At 38.1% G+C, this 12110-nt stretch overlaps 1 protein-coding gene across 2 annotated transcripts; it reads left to right on the forward strand.

Annotated features, from left to right (window-relative positions):
* Positions 1-347: 347 nt before the first annotated feature.
* LOC127438392 (choline/ethanolaminephosphotransferase 1-like) lies at positions 348-11235 on the forward strand. 2 transcript variants are annotated; one of them, XM_051693948.1, is made up of 10 exons: positions 348-526; positions 899-1004; positions 1092-1514; positions 2106-2253; positions 4681-4822; positions 5667-5751; positions 8307-8438; positions 8836-8994; positions 9076-9201; positions 9338-11235. In XM_051693948.1, the coding sequence occupies exons 3-10, from the start codon at positions 1176-1178 to the stop codon at positions 9452-9454; spliced, it is 1248 nt and encodes a 415-aa protein (XP_051549908.1). In that variant the 5' UTR covers positions 348-526; positions 899-1004; positions 1092-1175; the 3' UTR covers positions 9455-11235. The 2 variants fall into 2 exon arrangements, with proteins under 2 accessions (XP_051549908.1, XP_051549907.1); XM_051693947.1 differs by having other exon boundaries at positions 348-515.
* Positions 11236-12110: the final 875 nt, after the last annotated feature.

Raw genomic sequence — 12110 nt, forward strand, 5'->3', positions numbered from 1 at the left:
TTATACAGTTAGCCTATCATCGTGATACAGTGTTTCCAAACACAGACGCATTTAATTATGATTATTGATATTTTGGAGGATAAAAGAATGCAAAATGAAATAATTAAATAAATGAAATAACTGTGTCAAATAAATGGGTAATTAAGAAAGTACCATTCAAGTTCGAAACAAATCAATAAATAATTGTTTTATTCATATTTTTTGAAAGTACAGCAATTATTGTTTTAAACATTTTAGAATATTCCCTTTTAATAAAGAAGTATATAAATCAATGTTATTTTCGCTAAATACTAATTATGTATTGTTTAGTTATTTTGTGGTTCTGCGCAGAACAGCGGATCGTGACGCTCTTGATTCATCCGTGTTGAGCGGCGCCGGAAGTGACCGGCGGCGTTGCGTTAGCAGCTCGCGCTAACCGGACCGGGACCGGCGTAACCGATAGAAGAGCCGAAACATCAGGATCACAGCCGGTGCTGTCTCTGCGCCCTTCCTGTGACAGAACCTGCACTTTATCTGTGAGTATCGGGTGAGTTACGCGGCTAGAAGGTTAAAAGATCAAATAAACACTGAACCGGACCGGGACTCGAACCCTCAACCGTAACCACCGGGACTGTTCGGCCCAGAGACCCCTGACAGACCACCGGAGACTGACTCCTGCGATATATGAGTGATCTGACCCGTTACTACTGGAACACTGACGAATTAAACATACAAACACTCATTGTTACATAATAATGAGGCTAATTAACATATTAATAAGCACCATAACCATATTAATGATCATAATTAGCATTAATATGTGACATGCCTGGTGGTACCGTGGTAAAGCAATGGTGTTGTAAATGTGTTATTAATAAGCACTTTAAGACTAATAATCTGTCTATTTTTGTCTCAACAGTTTGAATTCAGGAAGTGCAGTGTGTTTGGGGACGTGGCTTGTGTTTGAGGGGTGTGGTCTATGTCCGAGGGGGGCGTGTTTTTCTAACTTGCGACTAATAGAACAGGTGAAATTCACTGAAATATAAAAAAATACCTCCAAATTAGCATTTATTGCAATTATTTTAACATTTTGTACTCTGACATGTTTGTAGGTGTTTTGCCATCCTGCTGTGGCTGTGTGGGTGGGGTAGTGGGCGGAGTCAGGCTCAGACTCAGGCTGTGATTGGCTGAGGGTGATGAGTGGGCTGATAGGGCCACATGGGAGGCGGGACAGGGGGTGTGACCATGGGCGGGGCATGGATTCGCCATGCTGGTTTGCCCCCAGTGCACTGAGGCGTCTGGTCGAGCTGCCGGTGCCAGTTCTATCCCGTCACCAGCTTAAGCGTTTGGAGGAGCATCGCTACAGCAGCTCCGGTCGCTCCCTGCTCGAACCCGTCATGCAGCGCTACTGGGAGTGGCTCGTTCACAAGATGCCGCCCTGGATTGCACCTAACCTCATTACCATCTTAGGCCTGGCAACCAACATTTTCACCACGCTGGTGCTGGTGTATTACTGCCCCACTGCCACCGAACAGGTCCTGAGTGTTCAATAACGGAAACTATTACACTGTTTTTAAAGTATTATCATAAAACTTAAACATGAAATGTGTTGGCATGAATCTAGTGTGATAAAATCACTTTGAAAACCTGTCTGTGTAAAGTTGCATCCAATCTTTCACCTCATGTCATGACTAATGTAAGAAAGTAAACCCGATAATTTTAACTAGATATCTGCATATGGATACCAGAAATGTGACGTAATGTAATGATCTCTAAAGCACAGTTTACATGCAGCAAGCTCCACCCACATCAGTTACAATAGTAAAATTACAGTATTTTACATAACATGTAACTGTAAGAAGCAGAAGTTCATCCGCCTAGAAAAGTAGTCCCACCTCAAAAGGAAGATTCAGATGCTTTACAGCTCAAATAATATATTTTTTTACTGAATAATTAATGTAAGTGCTTGATCAAAAATACAAGTGTCACATTTCTGGGTTTACACCCTCTGGAACACTTGCCCCATTGACTTCCATTGTAAGTCTATTAGTGTAGTATAAATGCGTTTTCACCACAGATACTGTGTATATGCGTTTATATTTCTGTTTTACTGTGTGTGTTTTTAGGCTCCTCTCTGGGCGTATCTTCTGTGTGCGGTCGGTCTGTTTGTTTATCAGTCGTTGGACGCTATTGATGGAAAACAGGCCAGACGCACTAACAGCAGTTCACCACTGGGGGAGCTGTTTGACCACGGCTGCGATTCGCTATCTACAGGTGACCATTACAAACTCTTACTAGGACTGGATGATATGACGTTATACACCGATCAGCCAAAAAAATTTTTTTTTTTGGGGGGGGGGGGATTTTTCCCCTTTTTCTCCCAGTTTGGAATGCCCAATTCCCAATGCGCTCTAAGTCCTCGTGGTCGCATAGTGATTCGCCTCAGTCCAGGTGGCGGAGGACGAATCCCAGCTGCCTCCGCATCTGAGACAGTCAACCCGCGCATCTTATCACGTGGCTTGTTGAGCGCGTTGCCACGGAGACATAGCGTGTGTGGAGGCTTCACGCCATCCACCGCGGCAACCACGCTCAATTCACCACGTGCCCCACCGAGAACAAACCACATTATAGCGACCACGAGGAGGTTACCCCATGTGACTCTACCCTCCCTAGCAACTGGGCCAATTTGGTTGTTTACGAGACCTGGCTGGAGTCATGATCAGCCAAAACATTAAAAGCACCTGCCTATTATTGTGTAGGTCCCCCTCGTGCCGCCAAAACAGTGCCAGCCCACATCTCAGAATAGCATTCAGAGATGATATTCTTCTCAGCACAATTGTACAGAGTGGTTATCTGAGTTACTGTAGACTTTATCAGTTCAAACCAGTCTGGTCATTCTCTGATGACCTCTCTCATCAACAAGGTATTTCTGTCCATAGAACTGCCGCTCACTGGATGATTTTTGGTGCTGTTTTGGTGGCACAAGGGGGATCTACACAATATTAAGCAGGTGCTTTTAATGTTGTGGCTGATCTGTGTATATTGTGCAATGATAGAAATTGTGTGTGTTTTTATATATATATATATATATATATATATATATATATATATATATATATATATGATGCATTTTAAAAAAGTATTTAATTTAGTGGATTATTGAAAAAGGGGCATTACCACATGATTTTTTTGTTGAATTTCCAGCACAAAACTATATTGCGTAATATACGGTGGCAAGAAAAAGTATGTGAACCCTTTGGAATTAGCTGGTTTTCTGCATTAATTGGTCATAAATTGTGATCTCATCTTCATCAGAGTCACAAGTATAAACAAACACAATGTGTTTAAGCTAACAACACACAAACAATTATAATCTTTCATGTCTTTATTGAACACATCCCATTAAACATTCACAGTGCTGTGAAAAGTAAGTTTTTGGATTTAATAACTGGTCGATCGTCCTTTGGCAGCAATAACCTCAAATTTCAACCTCAAGCGTTTCTGATAGCTGCGGATTAAACCTGCACAACGTTCAGAAGGAATTTTGGATCGTTCTTCCTTACAGAATTGCTTCAGCAACACCATATTCTTAGGATGTCTGGTGTGAACGGCTCTCTTGAGGTCATTCCACAGCATCTCTATTGGGTTAAGGTCTGGGCTCTGACTGGGACACTCCAAAAGGTGGATTTTCTTTTTTTGAAGTCATTCTGTAGTGGATTTACTTTGATGTTTAGGGTCATTGTCCTGCTGCATCACTCAACTTCTACTGAGCTTCAGCTGGCACACAGCCACCCTGACATTATCCTGCAGGATATCTTGATAAACTTGGGATTACATTTTTCCCTCGATGATGGCAAGCGGTCCAGGCCCTGAAGCAGTAAAGCAGCCCCAAATCATGATGCTCTCTCCACCGTACTTCACCGTTGGGATGATGTTTTCATGTTGGTATGCGGTGCCCTTTTTACGGCATACGTAGTGCTGCGTGTTCTTCCCAAACAATTCAACCATAATTTCATCAGTCCACAAAACATTTACCCAGTAGTGTTGTGGAGTGTCAAGATGGTCTTTGGCAAACTTCAGGCGTGCAGCAATGTTTTTGTTGGAAAGCAGCGGTTTCCTTCATGATGTCCTGCCATGGACACCATACCTGTTTAATGTTTTCTGTATAGTAGACTCGTGAACAGAGATGTTAACCAGTTCCAATAATTCCTTCAAGTCTTTATTGGTCACTCTAGGGTTCTTTTTTACCTCATTGAGCATTCTGCGGTGTGCCCTTTAAGTCATCTTGGCTGGACGGCCACTTCTAGGGAGAGTACCTATAGTACTAAATCATCTCCATTTATCGGGGTTCATGGTTGCTGAGTTCGGAACTGTATTTCTACCATAGACAAATATGGCAGAAGTAGTATGAGTAGTATGCAATTCCGAACTCGAACTCGGCGACCATGAACCACTGTGAATGTTTGATGTATTCAATATATACAAGAACAATCCAATAATTTGTGTTTTATTAGTTAAAACAGATTGTGTTTGTTCATTATTTTAAGACAAATTTATAAATAAATGCAGGTAGTTCCAAAGGGTTCACATACTTTTCTTGCCACTGTATATAATTACCATGATATATAATTACTGCAACTGTGATAGAACATTTTATATATTTAATTCTACAGATAATATCTGTCTGTTTCTCTCTCTCAGTGTTTGTGGTGTTGGGCACCAGTGTAGCGGTGCAGTTGGGCACTCACCCTGACTGGATGTTTTTCTGCTGTTTTGCGGGCATGTTTATGTTTTATTGTGCCCACTGGCAGACATATGTCTCCGGTACACTGCGCTTCGGCATGTAAGTATTTCTTCCTCACAAATATCGTCTTCCTCAAGATATTCTGTTGTTTTTACAGTGGCAAAGCAACATTTTATGGTTGATGTTTGTGTTAGTTGTTAGTGTAAACTTAAAGTCAACATAAAACGACATTCACAACCCGTTTTACTTCCCTAACATGACTTATTTTACAGGATATTCAACAGAACATTTTTTAGGTTGAACTTGATTTTCTCTCTATATGTCAGGTGCTTGAAAAATAAGGGGACTTGATGATGTCATCGAAAAGAGAAAGTCGTTTCGGAGGCGGAGCAAATTATTACATTTTGATGAAAGAGTACAAAGAGAAACATTGTGTTTTTTTGGAATAATGTGCACCGATGAATCATTTATTGACTTGACTTGATTTCATGTCGACTTTAAGATGAGAAAGTTAGAGTTAAGTTAACTATATTTATGAACGGTGATTTATTTTGAATGTTTGGTTTGAGTGGTGTAAATGTCACTGTCCCGTGGGCAGATTTGATGTTACAGAACTGCAGATCTGTCTATCATTGTTGCAGACGTTTACGGCAACAGTTGGGCCCAAGTTTTGGAACTTAACGGTAAATCCAGCACCAAACGGCCAATCAAATGTCTCTCCTGGCTGCCTAATGCGAGCAATGCACCAATCAGCTTCCTGCTCTCCCTAAACTAATTAACCTTGTGATGAAATTGATTTTAATTCAGATCCGATCGATTCAGATCAGTTCCTGTTCACACTCTAAAGTGGAGTGACTCCAGATCCTGTGATAATTGAAGCTAATTGTGCTGTGATTCCATTGTGTTGTGTTGTGTTGCTCTAACACGTCTCTCCTCCGCTCAGTATTGATGTGACAGAAGTGCAGATCTTCATAATTCTCATGTATGTTCTGGCTGCTGTGGGCGGATCGGCTTTCTGGCAGTCTCCGGTAATTCTGCGCAACACTCGCATGTCAGACGTCTTCAGATATTAACAATCATAACATAGCTGTGTGTGTTCTAAAAAACAGTGAATATTGATTAGATTCACACATGCCAACATTAATTCTTTCAGGAGTTAGCAGCCATGAATGTCTCATTTTTTGGATTATTTTCATATCTTTCTCGATTAAAAAAACCCATTACTATCTTAATAATATTATGCAAATTATGCACAATAAAAATAGACAGATATATTAAACAATACACATATATTTTTATTAATATGTAAAGGAAGTAATTTAAATTATATAAATTAAAAACTATATAAGGGTAAATCTGACAAAATGTGTCAAGAACATGTTTGGGTGATATTTCCTCACAAAATCGAAAGAAATGTTGTAAATTTGAACTGTTTAAATCGTGATGTATTTAAATAAATAAAACCTGGTAAAATGTTCTTGAATGGTTTTGTGAGATTCACACAAACATTATATTTTTATTTATGTTATTTTATATATATATATATATATATATATATATATAACAATAGTTGATTTATTTCATAAGATTAGAAAACAGGAATTAGCTGCCATAAATACCTCTTTGAATTATTTTTATATCTTTCTCAAACATTAATATTTTATCTTATATTATGGAAATTATTTAAAAAAAAATTATAGATTGAGTTTTAAACATTCAACATAAATTTTTATTTATAAATAATAGAAATAATATAAACTATAAACTACAAAAGGGTAAATCTCATCAAATTTGTCATATTTAGCCACAAAATCGTAAACACAAATAAATACATACACATATATATATATATATATATATATATATATATATATACAGTTGAAGTCAGAAGTTTACATACACTTCAGCCAAATCCATTTAAACTCAGTTTTTCACAATTCCTGACATTTAATTGTAGAAAACATTCCCTGTCTTAGGTCAGTTAGGATCACTACTTTATTTTAAGAATGTGAAATGTCAGAATAATAGTAGAGAATTATTTATAAAAAGTTGCTGGAATTTTGTCCCATTCCTCCAGACAGAACTGGTGTAACTGAGTCAGGTTTGTAGACCTCCTTGCTCGCACACGCTTTTTCAGTTCTGACCACAAATTTTCTATCGGATTGAGGTCAGGGCTTTGTGATGGCCACTCCAATACCTTGACTTTATTGTCCTTAAGCCATTTTGCCACAACTTTGGAGGTATGCTTGGGGTCATTGTCCATTTGGAAGACCCATTTGCGACTGAGCTTTAACTTCCTGTCTGATGTCTTGAGATGTTGCTTCAATATACCCACATAATTTTCCTTCCTCATGATGTCATCTATTTTGTGAAGTGCACCAGTCCCTCCTGCAGCAAAGCACCCCCACAACATGATGCTGTCACCCCCATGCTTCACGGTTGGGATGGTGTTCTTCAGCTTGCAAGCCTCACCCTTTTTCCTCCAAACATAACGATGGTCATTATGGTCAAACAGTTCAATCAGTTTCATCAGACCAGAGGACATTTCCCCAAAAAGTAAGATCTTTGTCCCCATGTGCACTTGCAAACTGTAGTCTGGCTTTTTTATGGCGGTTTTGGAGCAGTGGATTCTTCCTTGCTGAGCAGCCTTTCAGGTTATGTCGATATAGGACTCGTTTTACTGTGGATATAGATACTTGTCTACCAGTTTCCTCCAGCATCTTCACAAGGTCCTTTGCTGTTGTTCTGGGATTGATTTGCACTTTTCACACCAAACTACGTTCATCTCTAGGAGACAGAATGCGTCTCCTTCCTGAGCGGTATGATGGCTGTGTGGTCCCATGGTGTTTATACTTGTGTACTATTGTTTGTACAGATGAACGTGGTACCTTCAGGCGTTTGGAAATTGCTCCCAAGGATGAACCAGACTTGTGGAGGTCCACATTTTTGTTTGTGAGGTCTTGTCTGATTTCTTTTGATTTTCCCATGATGTCAAGCAAAGAGGCACTGAGTTTGAACCTTAAAATACATCCACAGGTACACCTCCAATTCAGTACACCTCCTATCAGAAGATAATTGGCTAATTGTCTAAAGGCTTGACAATTTTCTGGAATTTTCCAAGCTACTTAAAGGCACAGTTAACTTAGTGTATGTAAACTTCTGACCCACTGGAATTGTGATATAGTCAATTAAAAGTGAAACAATCTGTCTGTAAACTACTGTTGGAAAAATTACTTGTGTCATGCATAAAGTAGATGTCCTAAACGACTCGCCAAAACTATAGTTGGCTAATATGACATCTGTGGAGTGATTAAAAAATGAATTTGAATGACTTCAACCTAAGTGTATGTAAATTTCTGACTTCAACTGTGTGTATATATATATATATATATATATATATATATATATATATATATATATATATATATATATATATATATATATATATATATATGTCCTGTTTAAATAAATAAAACCTGGACATGTTCTTACATGATTTTCAGAGATTCACCCATAAATTACATTATTATTTATGTTATTTAATATATAAATTATTTATTTGAATCTATTTTCCATTCAACAGATTCCCGTAATAAACATCCAAATGAAAATAATTCCAGCCCTTTGCACATTTATTGGGGTTGTATTTTCATGTACCAATTACTTCAGAATCATACTTACTGGCGGCGTGGGAAAAAACGGATCCACTATAGCGGTACGTACATGAACTTACTGCATTATATAACTAGTTGTTTGATAGTTACAGACAGACAGACAGACAGACAGATAGACAGACAGACAGACAGATGGAGTTTGAATTAAGGAGCATTCCAATGGCCCATTTCATCAATGTAAGTCTATTGGATTTTTCCCATATTTGATCGTCCGTTGTGTGCAAACTTTAAGTCCGATCAGTTAGAAAAATCATTTAGCACTATTCCAGAACAGTCTGATGGTCTGTACCAAATTTAGTGGATGTAGACTGAACGCTCTAGGAGGAGTTGGTGGTAGAAATTTTGGTCTCAGTTTAGGAATTTGGAAAAACCCCTAAACAAAGTTTGTTGACTCGTTAAGCTAACATAATGTATGTTATCACTGTGTGTGTGTTTCAGGGTACGAGTGTATTATCTCCCGTCCTACACATCGGCTCTGTGATCGTTCTCGCCATGATGATTTATAAAAAATCAGCCGTCCAGCTGTTTGAGAAGCACCCCTGTCTGTATATTCTGGCCTTCGGCTTCGTATCGGCCAAAATCACCAATAAATTAGTGGTGAGTGCGAGACGCTTACCGAATCTATAAAGACATTCTTCGTTAAATGTAAAGTCTGAAAGTGTTTTGTGCACTGTGCAGGTGGCTCATATGACGAAGAGTGAGATGCATCTCCACGACGTGGCGTTTCTCGGGCCCGGGCTCTTATTCCTCGATCAGTATTTCAACAGTTTTATCGATGAGTATCTGGTGTTGTGGATTTCTCTGGTGAGATCACTTTTCATATTCCTCATTTTTGCATTCTATTTTGAGCTCAATCAGCAGAAACTTTCAGATATTTTAAAAATACAGTGTGAGAAATGTTTGATTAGTTTCCAAACTAACGTTTGTTTTTAATGGTCAGGTTCTGTCTCTCTTCGATCTGGTGCGGTACTGTGTCAGCATCTGTAACGAGATCGCCTCTCATCTGCACATCTGCGTCTTTAAAATCAAACCACAGAGCACAGCGCCTGTCGAGTGACCTTTGACCTCCGCAGGAAACAGCGGTTTGATTAATACCTGGGCGGTTTCATCTTTTTTTTTTCCTGCACTTTCAACTCTTCTGAGTCTAAACGACAACAAACGAATCATTACGATTCTGCACTTAGACCGATGCAGTGTGTCATCTCCATGAACAAATGAACGAATGAATGAATGATCTTTCATCCCCCGTCACTTTTCTTTAGATGATTATTATTTTAAGAAAATAACAAGAGATTGAAAATGTTTAAATGCAGATGAAATGTAACTTCATCACTATCATAATTTGTGCTGCTGCTAATAATGATGATTTGCGCTCATTCTAGGCGAAAGAAAGTTCGTTTTCTCTGTCGTTTTGTGCGTCTCTCAGCTCGATCTAAACCTAATTTATATCAAATAATCGGGACATATTTTGGATTGGTTTGTCGACCGAAGTTTCAGTTTTCAAGCACAGATATCCTCGTCTCTTCAGCTCGTTTGCATGATCATTGATCATTGAGGAAGTGCCTCTAGAGTGAATCTCACGAAAAAATAAAAATGATCAAATTATATTCGGTGTCAAGACAGCTTATTGTCCAGATTTGTACGTATGATATTCAAAACATTGGAATGTACCGTGATGTATACTTATATTAACACTGTACGATCAGGTTGTATTTGTTAACATTAGTGAATATATTAAGTATCATGAACTAACAATGAACAATTATTATTTACAGCAGTTATTAATCTTGTTGCATGTTAATTCATAACAAATACTATTTTCCATTGTTGATATTAACATTGAAGCGTGTTTAATAAGTGCTGTAAAAGTATTGCTCATGTTAACTAACGAATACAGTGTTAATATTTAAATGATATATTGTTAATATTACTGTTTACATCTTGATTTTTGGATTAGTTTCGTGAAATTCACTCTTATATTTGCATCACTCTGCCTGAATTGTTTAAATTGAAAACGCCAAGAATCATCGTGTTCTTCAGTGTTTGTGTCAGACTGCAGACATGGCACATGATTATTCACTAGTTGTACATGTGATTGAGAGGAACTCTAGTAGATGACTTTTATACCCAAAGTATCTATATGTGGAGAAATAAATGTGAGAACGGGAATTGTGTTACGCTGATCTAATTATTTCATGCATGTAAACAGTTGCCTTAAATATTGAGAATTGGTTGTCGAGAAATATGTTCATCTTTGCATGTTGTTCTGGGATAATGCCAATGAAATGACGTAATCGATCTTAATTAGTAATAACAGCTCAATGCTGCCACCCCAAAAAACAAATGTTTAAAGTTTGTATAACCAGACCATTTTACCATGAGAAGAATTCATGTTATTTTATTTACAAATAACTTTAATATTCCATGTGCTCATGAGTTTGTGTTTTATTGCTACAATCGTGAGCTTCTCGTGTAATTCTGGCTTCAGACATCTTCTTTTAAAGGTTCTCAATCGTTGTTGAATGCAGTATGATGAAGATGAAGTATGTGTATGAAATGTTGTTTACTCGCACTTAAAATCTTTGATTATTTTTGTTAGTTTTTGCGTGTTGCCAAATCCTCAAGACAGCAGATTTAAGCACTTATTAAATCTCGCAGATGCTAACGTCCAGCGTTTATTTGTATGATTTTCATTGATCGGGTTGGTCAGTTTCTCCCCTCATGATTTCAGTGATGTAAACTGCCTCTTTCTGACTTAAAACTGTTGCTTTGACTGTAACATTTTCAGATTTTTGAATAAAAGCACCTGTAAAATAAAGATTGTTATATTTATGATAACTGCTTTTCCGTATTTTACCTTTGAAGTTTCCTTGACCGTCATTATTACAGAAATCACAAGAGTAACACCTTAAAACCTTCTAGTACATGCTTTATAGAATAAACTCTATGCAGTTATTGTTAAGTTACTCTAAAAAAATACTAGTAATTACATCTACAGTGTAATTAGATTACTTGGTGCTTTTCACCATATTGTTCTGAAGCAGCTTTATGAAAAGACAACTGTGGCAAAGAAAAACTCCCTAAGATGTTACATATACAGTATGTATATACTGTATATATTGATGTGTATTGTACAGTTTGTGTTTTGCTCCTTGACTGTGTGTGTGTGTGTGTGTGAGAGAGTGTTTGTGTCATCTGTGATCATGTACAGCAGTTTGCCTGGAGTACATGTCAACAAGAACTACACTAAACTCCTGGAGAACATGTGAGTGTGTGAGTGTATGTGTGAGTGTGTTTGCATGTGAGTGTGAGAGTATGTGTGTGTGTGTTTGCATGTGAGAGTATGTGTGTTTGCGTGTGAGTATGTTTGCATGTGAGTGTGAGAGTATGTGTGTGTGTGTTTGCATGTGAGAGTATGTGTGTTTGCGTGTGAGTATGTGTGAGTGTGTTTGCATGTGAGTGTGAGAGTATGTGTGTGTGTGTGTGTTTGCATGTGAGTGTGAGAGTATGTGTGTGTGTTTGCATGTGAGAGTATGTGTGTTTGCGTGTGAGTATGTGTGAGTGTGTTTGCATGTGAGTGTGAGAGTATGTGTGTGTGTGTTTGCATGTGAGAGTATGTGTGTGTGTGTTTGCGTGTGAGTATGTGTGAGTGTGTGTGTGTGTGTGCTTGCCTGAGTGTGTTTGCGTGTGAGTATGTGTGAGTGTGTTTGCAT

Source organism: Myxocyprinus asiaticus, chromosome 49, assembly GCF_019703515.2.
Source record: "Myxocyprinus asiaticus isolate MX2 ecotype Aquarium Trade chromosome 49, UBuf_Myxa_2, whole genome shotgun sequence".
NCBI lineage: Eukaryota > Metazoa > Chordata > Actinopteri > Cypriniformes > Catostomidae > Myxocyprinus > Myxocyprinus asiaticus.